The sequence below is a fragment of the Gopherus evgoodei genome, chromosome 7, assembly GCF_007399415.2.
Source record: "Gopherus evgoodei ecotype Sinaloan lineage chromosome 7, rGopEvg1_v1.p, whole genome shotgun sequence".
Taxonomy (NCBI): Eukaryota; Metazoa; Chordata; order Testudines; family Testudinidae; genus Gopherus; species Gopherus evgoodei.
This window is the reverse complement of record NC_044328.1, coordinates 93,437,153-93,450,945: the sequence shown is the minus strand read 5'-3', so window position 1 is coordinate 93,450,945 and position 13,793 is coordinate 93,437,153. Positions and strand designations below refer to the sequence as shown.

The following is a 13,793-nucleotide window of genomic DNA, read 5'->3' as shown; positions in this document are numbered from 1 at the left end:
AGTGAACAAGCATAGGAGAGCAGTTCAGGATCCATCTCATCTCCCAAAGATGCTGAAGTACACATTGGGGGGGGAGGGGGGAGAAGAAGAGCAGTGAAAAATGCCATGAAAGAAAAGTTGGAAGCCCACAGAATGCTGGGACAGAAAGCAATGCATCCTAGGACATTGAGCCCAGTCCCATGATGCCCTGTGATTTGCTCTGCCTTCCCACAACACCTAGTGGCAGAAGAAGATGTCAAGCTGGACTGTGGGATAAATACCCACAGTACATTGCTCACACTGTCTATGCTAGTGCCTCAACTGTGGCTGTGCTCTGCTGACAGAAGTAGTGAGTGTGAACATGACACCGATTTGTATTATGTTTTGAGTGTCAACACTACTTTTGACGACAAATTTTAGTTTAGACAAGGCATAACAGTTCTCCTACCTTTGTCAAATAGGTTTGCACTTGACAGTTTAAAACTACATCTTAATGCACTGCCATATATTCTGATGGCACTTGTTTAGGAAGAATTAGTATTTTTCACCTATCCAGCTAGTAAGGACATGCAGGCTACTAGACAGGAGTTAGTACTGCAGTATGATTCATCAAGTTGGTCTCTTAATGGCCACTTTAACTCTGCCCAATCACAAGGATTGTAAAAGACACATGATCTGATGTTTTAATGGGTAGCCAGTGCAAAGGCTGGAGAGCATAGTGCACGTAGGAACCAATGGTTTGCCAGACACACTGTATGCAGAGAAATTAAGGCCTGTAAGTAAGTGCTTTATTTTGTGATTTTATGAAATTCTGAATGTTATGGGACTGAACTTTATACTAGATAACATTTCATACAAAAGAAAAGTCCAAACGGTAAGCTTTTCAACACCTCCACATTCCCCTCTTTAATATGGTGTTTTGCACTATGTACATGAATAACAAAAGCTAAACAAAATGAATTTTAGCCAAACTCCCCTTCCTCCTCCAGCTTTATTGATAGTTTAAAATTACATTTCTATATTCTAGGACTTCAATTGCTTTTACCATTTACTTTAAAAACTGATTACAAGCAAATGAAACTCAGTCGGTCTAAGTGATATAGTATACAAAAATAACATCTTGATTTCTGTGAAAATGCATTTCTTTGCAACTCCTGAATAGCTCCAAATTGTGTATGTTATGATAACTGATGTTCTGGGTTTTAGATTTTGTTTGAAATATTTATTCAAAAAGCTTCCCATTACCTTCTGTATTGCTGACATTAACATTCATTGACTGAATTGTTACTTCGTTTTAATTATTCCTGATTTCCCTCTCTCTCTCATGGCCACTAACAGGCACGTGCATCTGTTTGTTTTGTTTACTCCCACTCAGCTATATGCTCTAGGTAGGGCCTGACAAAGACATTACTTGATGTTATTAACAGCTACTGAGGTCAGACAATCCAAGGCCATCATTGTAATAAAATTAAAGTTAGTTACTTGTGGAAGTTTGGACACTTCCAGGATTTAGTCTTCCTCTTGCAAAGGATCACTCCCATGGAACCTGGACAGCGTTTGCTGGTCTGACTCAACTCTTCCCACTCAATCCCTATTCACCAGTGGCACGGAAAGGGGGTTCTTTAACAAAGCATTATACATAACACCTCTACCAAACTAAACATAAACATTTTTGTAGTTAAATGCAGAAAGTCGATTTTTCCACCCCTTTCCTCCTTTTACACGGCAAGTAAAGCTCACTGGCCTGGGAGTAGCCTCTATCTGCCAACCTTTGGCCAGTGAAGAGGATTCAGAGAAAAATAATACAACCATCAATCAGAAAAAGGAGGGGCGATAAAGGAAATAATTAAGCTGTAGCTTCAATTGTGCATTCCCGTGCAAGGTGCCCTGACTCGCCACAGCGATAGCAGTTGACTTCACTTGTCTTGCTGCAGTTGATGGCTACATGCCCAGTTTCACCACACCTGAAGAAAAATATTTTATTATTGACAAATTAAAAGTGGATATTAGCCTCTTCAATAGCCACAACAGGAACTATTCAACACTGCCATCACAGTACAACCTGATGCACCACTAATGAACTCTGTATTTGAGGCTTCTGCTGTATAACTGTTCTAATACATTTGGTAATATATCCTTTGCTATTAGGCAAGCTCCATTCTATACCAGAGAAATGTGTGCAATTTCCAATATCCTGACTGACATCACTGAATGTGCTGCACTACTATACATGCTAAACCCTGTTTAAGTCAAAAGCAACAGGAAGAAGTTTAGACTGATGTCTGATGCATTACAGGCAGGGAGTCAAAGTTAGTTTCTTTAAGAAGATCACAAGAAAATAGGCATATACCCAAAACAGATTAAATAAGATAACTTGTATAAACTGCAAATTAGATTAAGGGTAAGATATAAAAATATTTTACAGCTATTTAAAGTATACCTTTAGTGCCTTACCTATAGCACTTAACTTTGGTGCAGTCTTTTTGAATGTGTCCAAATTCCCCACAAGAATAGCACTTCTGCTCATCTGCATGGTCACAGTCACGAGCCAGATGGCCAGGTTTGCCACAGTTGTAGCAGCACTGCTCTCGCTCTCTCTTCGGTTCCTTGCAGTCCTTAGCAATATGGCCACCTCTGCCGCAGTTATAGCAGGCTTCCACAATAAGAAAACAAGCCAAACAAGACTATAAAACCTTGATAAAGTTACAACCTAACATTCTTTGAAAAAATTTTTTAATAATCTGACAAGTGTATTCAGTTCCCCCCTTCCACTACATTCTAAGTAAATAAAATATAGAAAATTTAGTAATATTTACCATCCTCCTGAAGATCACAGTCCTTGGCAAGATGGCCAGACTCACCACAGCGGTAACAGATGTCTGGGAGAGATGAAGACATGAACTGGAAGCCTATTTTATATAGAGAACATGAAAAGCATTGTTATTTGGGGATTAAAATACACAAACAACTTGACACTGTCAACATATGGGTTAGGACATTAGCAGAAAATCTACAATCCTTCCCACAGCAACCTCACTATTCTTCTCAAAAGATTTAGTAGCAGAGGGTTGCAGTAAGCCCTCATCAAGACTTAGCAAATGTACTCTGATGTACTGCAAGTACAAAAGATTACCAAATTAAAATTGGAACTACACTTGACAAAATAAGGTTACCAGAATAGATTTAATGTACTATCCTTGATCTGCGTTTGCTCAGTCACTAAAGCAATACTTGTAAAGATGTCAGCCGTATCACATTTGCAAGTAGAGAGATTTTACTGTGTTCAGATACGTATAAATTAGAAACCTCTTGCGGAGGTAAATCCACCTCTGCCACGGCTTCGCATCCCACGGCCACGGCCAATTCCAGTAGGGCATTCCCGAGCCCAATGACCAGTACGTCCACACTTGAAGCACTCGTTGCTGCTCATCACTGCAGTTTACTTCCTATGTAAAAAGAATTTACAGCAGATATTTAACTTTTGAAATTTTTTTTTTTTAAAAAGCCATATCACTGACCTAGTGGAAGTCACTGGCTAAGCACTGGGGAGGTGCTTAACCAGTTTTTGCTATAGCAGAAGCCTCTTCTGCAGTTGCAGAAAGAATACTTCCTTAATTTCAGTTTACTTAGTTCACTGACTAGTTCAAAATTAAGCCAATTGGGAATGCTCACTTTTCCTACCTGTGATTATGTATTAAACTAGGTGTGTGGATGAGATCTACTAGTTCTAAAAAACATCTTGAAGCACTTGGGGCCAGAAACAGTTTTCACTAACTACAGAAAATATTTTAAATGCAAAACATGTTCTGATGACAAAAGACTGCATCAGGACTTTTATGAAAACAAGCTTTTTATTAAATTTCCATCCAAACAGAGCTTGATGCAAGTGTAAAAAAACCACACACACCACACTTTGCTATTTTCTATCATTGTAAAAGATGTAAAAATAATCTGAAGTGTGTATAGGTATACACTAAATATGGTGCTTGTTTGCTAATAGGTAATGTTTAATTACAAATCAATGTTTTCATAGCTACCAATGAGAATCAACTTTGTAGAAAAAATAAAATAAAGTACAAGTGTGAGCCAATTAAAACCAAACCACCCAGGTTTATCTAAAGTAGCTATTAGAGAATCTTCCAGAACACAATAGGTGTTTAAAGCGAGACTATCAATTAAGTTCACAGAAACGCAGATCTTAAGATCTTGAAAGTTCTGGGTTTTGTATTTTAAGTTTAGAAAATAGTTTCACTTTCAAATCTCATGCACTACACAGTGCTGCCACAATGTGTTTACAATCACATCATCTTTAATTAGCTCAGAATTAAAAAAAATCCTGGAAACAGTCTTAAATTTGTAGAAGCTTGCTTAAGCCAAAAGTAAGTTTTGAACCCTGTTTGAGTGTCCTTAACTATGGCACATTAATATCTAGAGCTGATAAGCCAAGTTTCATAACTTTACTGCAAGTTATTCATGTGTAAACCAAAAGCATATTTTCAGCTACACCTCTACCGCGATGCATCCAAATTCATGTTGTGTTATAACGTGGTAAAGCAGCGTTGGGGGGGCGGGTGTGCAGCTGCGCACTCCAGCAGATCAAAGCAAGTTAGATATAATGTGGTTTCACCTATAATGCAGTAAGATTTTTTGGCTCCTGAGGACAGCGTTATCAGGGTAGAGGTGTATGTTGATGCTTTACACTGGGAAAATCATCAGTCACTGAAAATAGCACCTGCAGTATACTGAACTGCAGACAGCAATTTATAGCAGTTAATCCCACACAAAGGCTCAAACTATGATAAATTAACAATACAGAGCATAAATAACTCCATCTTTTATGAAGTCTGCTCGTTTAGCATGACAGAAACCCTACAGAAACTCAGTTATCCACCCGTTTATGATATAAAACAGACCTGTGTAATGGCCAACATTAACTATGCAGTTGCAAATGTTTAACTTCTAAATTATGTACTATTTCTGAACACTCACTACTAGACTATTCAGGTATTACATTATGGCTGAGTATTTGAAGAATTTAAGACTGCTCTTAACAGGAAATCAAGAACAAAAAATTGAAAATAACTTTGTTATGAAGATTAGCTAGTGCTACAGCAAGTTTAGAGATTAGAAAATTTAAAACTAAAAATTGTCATTTCTACTTATATTTAGACCATCTTTGCATTAGCTTAATTTTTGCTTAACTGAAATTATACTGCTGATCTGACCAAAGTGAGACACAGATACAAAGGAAACTTTGCTATTAACAAAAGTCATTGATGTACTACTAAGTACGGGGTCCCCAACGTGGTGTCCGTGGGTGCCCTGGCGCCCGCCAGTGCATCCACGTACTGGCCAGCGGACAAGCATCCACCGAAATGTTGCCGCTTGTCAGTGGCATTTCGGCAGATGCTCGTCCACCGCCATGGTCCTCCTTCGCTCATCGTCTGGCACCTACCAGACAAAAAGGTTGCGGACCACTGACTTAGTATGACTGTAGCAAACAGCTGGATTTGTGTTCCTGTTAACACTGTTACTGAGGTTTCTTTCTCGATGTTTTGTTGAACTGCATCACACTACATGGTAATATTAATCTAAACTGGTATAGTACTGTATGCAAGACAGACTAAAAACTATTATTTAACCTGCTGACCAGAAGTATTTTGTACTGAAACACTCAGAGCCCCCCTAATTTTAATCACCATGCAGACATATAATCAAGTCCCTAATGCAAAAGGGCTTACAACAAAAAGTTAACATGCAAAAATTGGTGCAACAAAACAAGAAGAAAAGGGAAAGAAAGGATCAAGAAGGGTATTAGACTCACAGTATTGTAAGTTTCTGTAACAATTAAAAAGGAAAGCTGACAAAATCCTTATGGGCCACTTGTGCTAAGTATTAGAATGGCATTAATACCGATCAACTATTGATATGAATTTTTAATCCACCTGCTTTTGTGGCAGCTGGATTTAAAAAAAAAACCGAACACTTTGCTACTGTGTAGTTGTTCTATAGTTTTGAGTACCTCTTTTTCCCCCCTGTATCTTTCTGGTAAGGGGGGCACAAATGCCAAAGTATGAGCACTGCTCATTTAGAGCATGCTGTTCTGTATGTTCAAAGGTACCTCTGACTGCAGCATCTGTCAACCAACCTTGACAATCACTTTAAACTACTGTATTTCTTTGCACCAAAATTCTAACGTCCACAGGTAAGTTTGAGTCAGTTTCAGGGCCTCCATTGTGATGCTTACACACTTCAAACAATCTATAACCTGTAACCAGAGACTTGAAGACGACAAGTGTATAAGACAATATCATAAGAAAAAGAATTTTTCCACCTTTTAGGAGAAACTGCATTGGAATTCAGAGAACTGCACTGCTAGAAACAAAGAGGACTGAGTTATAAAAATATATGCAAACAAGCCATCTAGGGTCAGTAGTCCCAATATGGCTTATTGCTGTCCCTCGAAAGAGTATGCACCATATCTGAACAAGTGTAATTCAGTAGAGTTAATGCTTTTATTCATTTTAAGCTACAATATATAACCATGTTTCCTGTCATAGCTGTTTGCAGGTTGGACAACACTAGCACTTGTTCATCTGTAACAATCAGTTCTTTGTAAAGAGGTATCAGACTTTCAGAATCATGTAAATTGGTCGATTTTCATTGTCATTAGAATTACTTTTATTTGGACCCACCCAAAAAGTCTGTTAAAGATAACCTGCAATGAAAAACAGTGTTTTTTGTACGATGCATCATGGCCTGAGTATTTTTTTTTTTTTAAATCTACCTTAAGGTTCAGGTCTGCTCTGGAATATTAAAGAGACTCAATTACCAGAGAAGTCAGAGCTTCGAGAAACTTCAAGCTGAGCCAGAGGTGAGGAAAAAAAGATTTTTAGCTACTCTTTAAACCTTTGACATTTACCTCAATAGAACTGACATTAGGATGTTATAATAGACATCCTTTTCTCCTTCAGAGAAGGCAGTTTGTTATACACACCTGACATGACCTTCCCAACACAAGCTCCTTTGCCAAAGCACAGAAGAAAAAAAAATAAGGAAAAACTGAAAAGGTATTTAAGTCTTCATGCTTCACAATGCAGGAGACCAAAAAAATTCTAATACACTGACTTAAAGCAATAACTTCTGCAAGTTAACTTAAGGCTTACAGTAAAGATACAACTAACTTTACTTTCATTATACTCAATTAAAATTACTACTTTCAGGATGCACTAGAATTTTGGAAGAATTAAAGTCAATTTTTAACATCCTATTCAGAGGAGCTGGATTTTTGCCCCATGAGTATGAACAAGTACAACTGGTGTGTCAGGGAGTAAGTGAGAAGATGAAGCCAGGACAGCCAAGGACTTGAAGAACCTACAAAGCTCAAAGGTTTCACAGCACAAATAAGATAAGATGTTATGAGCCATATATCCAATGGAACTCAAAACTCAAAGGACAATGTCAGCTAGGGAAATGTGAGTATGCAGTATTTAAGTTTCTGCAGCACTAGAGAGTGGGAGGAAGGTGAGGACCCTGCAGAACACTAAGTCCATAGGCAAAGTGAGAGGACTATTTTAATGCATCAGAGTTAAGGCTGTTTTTTTTTAATGTAAAAAAAAAAAAAAAAGTCACACTGACACTTGGACAACAGATCTATCAACTGTAAAGATCTGAATATCTTCATTTCCCTATCTTTGAATGTGGGAATATTTAAGCTTTCACAAAATAGTATTGCAGTACCTTACATCTTGTAGCTTTGTATATCAGACAACAAACTCTAGAACTTCCTCGTTAATATCAAAGGTTAGACGGTTTATAAAAAAGAACTAACCAGGGGCAACAAAGAGTTGGTCAAATTAGCAATAAGTTTACTTTCAGTGTTGTCAGCTATTGGTTTGTCATAGTTCTAGACTCTTCTGTGAAGAGACTTTCCAAACTTAAAGTTTTAAAGTGCAGAAGAATAAGTTGTCTTCCTTGTAGCACTATGGCCAAAAAGTTTTTCCTTTAGACTATCTGGAAGTCTAATTGTTACATTAGAGAAAGAAGCTACTGATAACCCACTAGAAAGCAAGCATAAGTAACAAGACTTAAAAAGGAGTAATTTATGGGTTTGAAGAGCTATAAAGCTCAGTTTTTTAAAATACATTAGACAGGTTTTACAGTCAGGATGTTTAAATCCTTATCAACTGTTAGCCCAGCGTATCTCTATTGCTTGTCAGAAGAGAAGTTTCTTAAACCACTGTTCTGGTCATAAAACTGAATGCACCTGCTCTCACCTTTCACACTGAGAACATTCTCTAACAAGCTTTGACTATTCTTTGTAATAGATAAATGAATACTTCTGTCATAAGCAGAGTTAGATCAAAAAAGGAATGCTGATAGCTCATAATGGAAAGCTTAAGCACAGAGGGGAACGGGCGAAGAGGAGTAGATATAACAGCTTGACAAATAAATTCTAAGTTTTTATGTCTGAGTCAAATGGAGCTAGAAGGTATTTTCTAGACCATAACTGAAAAAGCAACTAATATTTTAATGAATTGAAGGTACTATGAGTTATAAATCTAATCCTCAATTGTGAAATTTGACCTGCACCACTGCCTTCACTGGATATTTACAACAGCAGATACATAAAAACCCACACATAACATTCATGATCTTTGATCTTGGGGTGTGTAAGTGAAGACAAGAAACCTTGCTGAATTACTTGTGAGCAATGCAGCAGTTTCAAGGAGTTAAGACACAGGTCTGTCTAGGGGAGGGGAAAAAAATCCAGACTCCATGCACAGGGGGAGATGGGGGGAGGGGAGGAAAAAGGAGAAGTCTTACTCCATGCTCCCCTCCCCAGCTTCAATTCATAGGGACTTTCATCCCCCCAGTTTGCTTTATTATAACAAGTACTCAAATGTTTCCTAGATACATTACCCCTAAAATGCTGACTAATGTCAAATCAGCCTTAATTCAAGGACAAGCTAGCTATATTTGAGAGCCAACACAATGCCCCACCCTTCTTTCCCTCCTCCTGTGTATTGGAATACAAGCATTAATGATCCCTGGGGCTAACTTCACTAAGTAGATTTTCATTCTGTACTAAAAACAGTTAACAAGGAGTCTGGTAGCACCTTAAAGATTAAGGGATTTATTTGGGCACACATTCTGCATTATGGTAGTGTCAAGATCTGTGTTCAGGTCATAACAGAGAACTGTTGGAGGTCCACAGAGAGATGTTAGCACCACCTTGGAATCCAGAAGTGCCCACAGAGATCTTTGTTGGGAAGTACAAACCTCCTTTTGTCAACAACAGAGGCAATTATCTTCAGCCTACTTAGTAAATATTTACTCTCAATTTATTAGTATTACCAGCATCTTATACTAGAAGAACTTCAGCTTCTAACCAGGCACTCACTGTAGCAGCCAGGAGACAGCAACACCCAGCTACAGTGAAAGATGTAGACCAGAATACTGGTCAAAGTCCAAGTCTACTCTTCCCAAACATAAGCAGTACACACAGTATAGATTTAAAATGCAGTGGAATTCCAAGGCAAAATTACTGTTCCCAAAGCCATCTTCAGTATCAGAAGTGACTCACCAAACAGTAATCTACTTAAGCAGGGTCCAGACACAAGTCAACAGTAACAAAAGCAGCAAATCAGTAACAATACTTCACACTATATTGTTATATCAACCTTCATGGCCTAGCATCTATATGCCACAACCTAATCAAGGGACAAAAGTTGTCAGATACCAGCCAACCTGCTCTGCAGTTACCTTTCCTCCCATGAGCTTCCAGAAAGGAGGGTAGGGACATCATCATCACTAGCAAAATATGCCAGCATTAACATGATTCTAGCAGGGTAGTCAATATCCAGATTCACTCTGCAGTCTGTTACACTCTACAGTTTGCTTTTGAACAAACCCTGACATCTCTTTTTGTTTTCTTCTCTAGAAATCTGGAGACCACAGAAAAGACTACTCCTGTTCTAGAACATGGCCTATACACCACTTATTTGAGGAAAGTGTGCCTTCTACAAAGAACTATTTACTTCCACCATAAGAATTAGACTAGTTTTTGAGTACCAGTCAGGCTGATACAATGACTGTCACTAGAACCCTAATAGGTCCCCAATTAATCTGTATATCATGAGACCCGTAAGTATGATACTGGAAGAGGATCTTGGAGCCAGTGAGTTATTGGTTATTAATAGCCTAGACTTAACAACGGGGTTCTCAAATTGTGGTCCACAGATCACCAGTAATTTACTAAGGCCTTCTCATAGCCTACTTCATGAAACATGGGAAAGCAGGGGATTGAGACAAAAGGAGTCAATGAGAGGGTACTTTGAGAAAGACAGACTGCAAGTCACTTGCTTGGATGAAAGCTCATCCACATGGGAAATCTAGGCTTCCTGATTCAAGAGTATCTAAAGTGAATTCAAACAGGAGGTGAGGACTACCCCTGTAAGAAGATATAAATTTCACTCTAGCCCCCACCTTCTCACCAAAAACAAACCCCTCAAAACACAAAACCACAGTTCAAGAGTCTAGGTTGAAAGAGTTACTACTTACATTAACACCCCCTAATAAATAATGTGGGATAGTCTTGTTTATATAACGAACTAAAAAAAAACTAGAATTATCTCAAGCAAAGATATTAGACTGAGACTACTTAAAAACTAAGTTTAAACAGGCATTCAAATAAAGTGATTGTAAAATCAGAAGTGCCACCATGATCGCGAAGTTATTCTGTCTGTGAGCCCTGCAACTTAATAGAGCGGGACACCTCCTAGATTTCCAGTCAGATGTAAATAGATTGAACACCCCAACCGAGCACATGGAGAGGCCACATGGTGCAATCACACCACGGCCTGCCGTCCTGGCCATTACCGCCTTCCTGACCCGCACGAGGTCACAAGAAATGGGAGCAGGGCAGGCAGACGGCAGCTAAACATACAGCACGAGTTCAGCCCCAAACTGACTTCCCACCCGGATCACGCAGTCCAGACCCGCTACTGCCCCCTGGGACAACAGGCCCGACGCAGCCGGCTGACTCTCCGCCCTAAGCCCAGCCGGACGAGTGTGTTTATGCCGCCCGCCCCGCAGGAAAGGCTGCGGCCCAGCCACCAGCCTCCTCCATCCCCACGCACCGGGATGAGGCGCCCCAGGCAGCCCCCCGCAGAACTGTTCACCCGCGCCTCGGACCAGGGGAAGGGGAAGGAGGCCGCTCCGTCCCCAGCCCTCTCCGCCGCCAGAGCTTCCTCTCACCGCCGCCCACAGCGTGACTCAGCCCGGCCAGCGCGCCCAGCCCACCCGAAGGGCCCCCTCACCCGCTTCCAGTCAAACTGCCGCCACCTCCCCCTCCAGGGCTGCAGGCAAGCGCGGCCGAGGCTCGGATCGTTTCCCGCGCGCTAGGCCGGAGTGCGCCACCGCCACCACCCTCAGCTTCCCCGCGCGGGCCGGGGCCGGGCTGTGCCCCCGCCTGCTCCGCGAGCTGCCTTGACGGTTACCTGCAGGCTCCCGACCCTCCTGCGATAGGTAGCGCGTCCGGGCGACAACGGACCCGCTTCTCTTGCGATCTCCCCCGCTTGATGCCTGCGCCACACGCGGTTTGCACACGGCCCCACACACGCACTTACTCGTTCTCCCCCCGCCCTTCCCTATTACTCTGCGCACGACTCATTATCCCGATCGCACAACCAATGGGCACCCGCCGCTGCCTCCGTGCAGCCAATCAGCGCTGGGACTTGGAGGACCAATCGGCGCCGTCGAAAAGGGGGAGGTGCCCGCCTACCGGGTCAGGTTTGTCTCGACTCTTTCTTGCCTTACTGGCCTGTGAGGGAGAAGGGGCGGTTGGTGGAGGGGTGGGGATGACAATGTCGCCACCGCCGCTCTAAGCGCCCGGGGAGATTGACGACTCCTAGGGTGCTGCAGTGCGCGAGGTTCCCCTGGGTTTCCGCAGCGCCTTCCTGCCCCTCCTCTGCTGTGACTCACAAGGGAGGAAGCTGCGGCTCCCCTCCCCAATCCTGGCGGCAGCCCCGACGCAGTGCTCGGCCCCCGCCCGGCCTGTTGGTCTCACGTCACGCGGGGTGAGGTGCAGGCTCGGCCGCCCTTGTGAGGTGATGCGGCAGAACAGGGGAGTCAGCGCCCGCCTCCCGCCAAATCCTGAACGGGGCTTGAGACTCGCACGATGCGCGAGGAAAGCCAGTCACTTGGTGGCCCCTGGGCTGGTTATTTCTCGCCCGACAAGTGCGGCAGCCGCGATTCGACCCGAAACGTGGCTCAGGCCAGCAGGACCCCAGCGCCTAGTCCCTGGGCTGCGGGGAGCTGCCATTCCACCTTTTACCCCCATTCCCTCCCTTTCCCCCCACCGCCCTTACAGGCTCCGCTCGCCGCCTTGCCCCACTGTTTGTCTCATGTACAGTCTCTTACGCTCCATGTTTTCCTTCTGCCACCCCTCGACCCCCTCCGTTCTCTACACCTCTCCCGGTTCCCTTCTGCTGCCCCCATTCTCATCCCCTTCAATGGGCACTTTCCCCAGATACCCCTCCACCTCTCATTCCCCTCCCCCCTCAGTCTCTCCACTGAACCCCTGTTCCTCCGCAGCCCCTCAGCATCCTCCCTGCAGTGATTCCCCTGCACATGACTCTGGCTCCTCCAACACCTCATCTCGGGGGCGCCACCTGTCCAGGCTTCTAGCTACCCTAGGAAGTCTGGATGGGTGCTCAGCACACGCTGCCAGCTGTCCAGTTTTATGGACTCAAGATCATCCTGGAGGGCCTGTGTTTTTGCATCAGCTGGCAATCTTCCCCCATATTCCCTGTACATCATTTCTGCAGCACCTCTCAGTTTCCTTCTTCCGACTCCTTCCTGCTCCCCATTTCCCTGCCTCCTTGTGGATTCCTGACCAGCCTCTTAACCTTGAAGGCATCCTGCCTCCAGTCTCATTAGAAACAGGAGTTAGTGGTCATCTTTATCTGAAGTGTTTGTATAGCTCACATCAGTGCAGTATCTGAGCACCTCACAATCTTTAATGAATTTATCCTTACAATACTACTGGGAGGGAGGGAAGTGCTATTATCCCCATTTTACAAATGGGGAACTGAGGCACAGAGATACAACTGATTGCAATGGGATTTAAGTGCTTAACTACCTTTGAGGAACTAGGCGCAAGTTAATTATCCAAGATCATACAGTACGTATGTGGTGGAGCAGGGACTTGATCCTGAGTCCCAGGTTAGCTCTATCCTGTGGACCATATTTCCTCTGTACTGTACTAGGGACAGATTCATCTCCACATGCAAATAGGCTTGGGAAATGGCGGCCATCTTGATTACAGACAACCTGGCTTCAGTGCTATTAGCAGTAATAGGTGATGGTGGGCATTGTGAATAAGTGAAGATTCTTAAGTTTAATGCTAGTAATAGGAAACTTAATAAATTACACCAAATATCATCAGAGTCACCATAAAATCATGAGAGTTGGCAACAGTGGTTCTTATCACCCCATCAGCAACCAAATTTCGATCACTGGTCAGGTAATATTGTAGGGGGCAAATTTATTTATTTAGTGCTATGAGTCATTAGATTCCCAATATATTTGTCTCCTTATTTATATTTTTTTGGTCTTTTGCATAATCTCATACATAAATTACAATATACTGTCTACCTCAATCTTCAGCTTCAAAGACCCTCAGTGACTTCTCATCCCCCTTCTTCTAGGTACTTCACAAATGAATCACTAGTTAAATATTATACACAAGTGCTTCTTGGATTTAGATGTCCCCAGGGAGTGTAAAAGAACCCATAACTTCCCTAACTATT

General features: G+C 42.3%; 1 protein-coding gene across 4 annotated transcripts; it reads right to left on the bottom strand.

The window, feature by feature from the left end:
- Positions 1-752: 752 nt before the first annotated feature.
- On the bottom strand, positions 753-11,628 carry LOC115654437 (cellular nucleic acid-binding protein). Of its 4 annotated transcripts, none has more exons than XM_030568708.1 (5): positions 11,481-11,628; positions 3,286-3,425; positions 2,796-2,888; positions 2,434-2,632; positions 753-1,943 (listed from the first exon to the last, which is right to left on the bottom strand). In XM_030568708.1, the coding sequence occupies exons 2-5, from the start codon at positions 3,407-3,409 to the stop codon at positions 1,826-1,828; spliced, it is 534 nt and encodes a 177-aa protein (XP_030424568.1). In that variant the 5' UTR covers positions 3,410-3,425; positions 11,481-11,628; the 3' UTR covers positions 753-1,825. The 4 variants fall into 4 exon arrangements, with proteins under 4 accessions (XP_030424568.1, XP_030424567.1, XP_030424569.1 ...); XM_030568707.1 differs by having other exon boundaries at positions 2,434-2,635; positions 11,481-11,627; XM_030568709.1 differs by having other exon boundaries at positions 2,434-2,635; positions 3,307-3,425; positions 11,481-11,627.
- Between the last annotated feature and the right edge of the window lie 2,165 nt (positions 11,629-13,793).

Excerpts from the sequence above, each read along its gene's own strand:
- LOC115654437 (XM_030568707.1), bottom strand. The coding sequence starts at position 3,409 with ATGAGCAGCAACGAGTGCTTCAAGTGTGGACGTACTGGTCATTGGGCT. Across the intron at positions 2,889-3,285 it reads TGGATTTACCTCCGCAAGAG|GCTTCCAGTTCATGTCTTCA; the intron begins GTTTCTAATTTA and ends TATATAAAATAG. Across the intron at positions 1,944-2,433 it reads ACCAAAGTTAAGTGCTATAG|GTGTGGTGAAACTGGGCATG; the intron begins GTAAGGCACTAA and ends ATTTTTCTTCAG.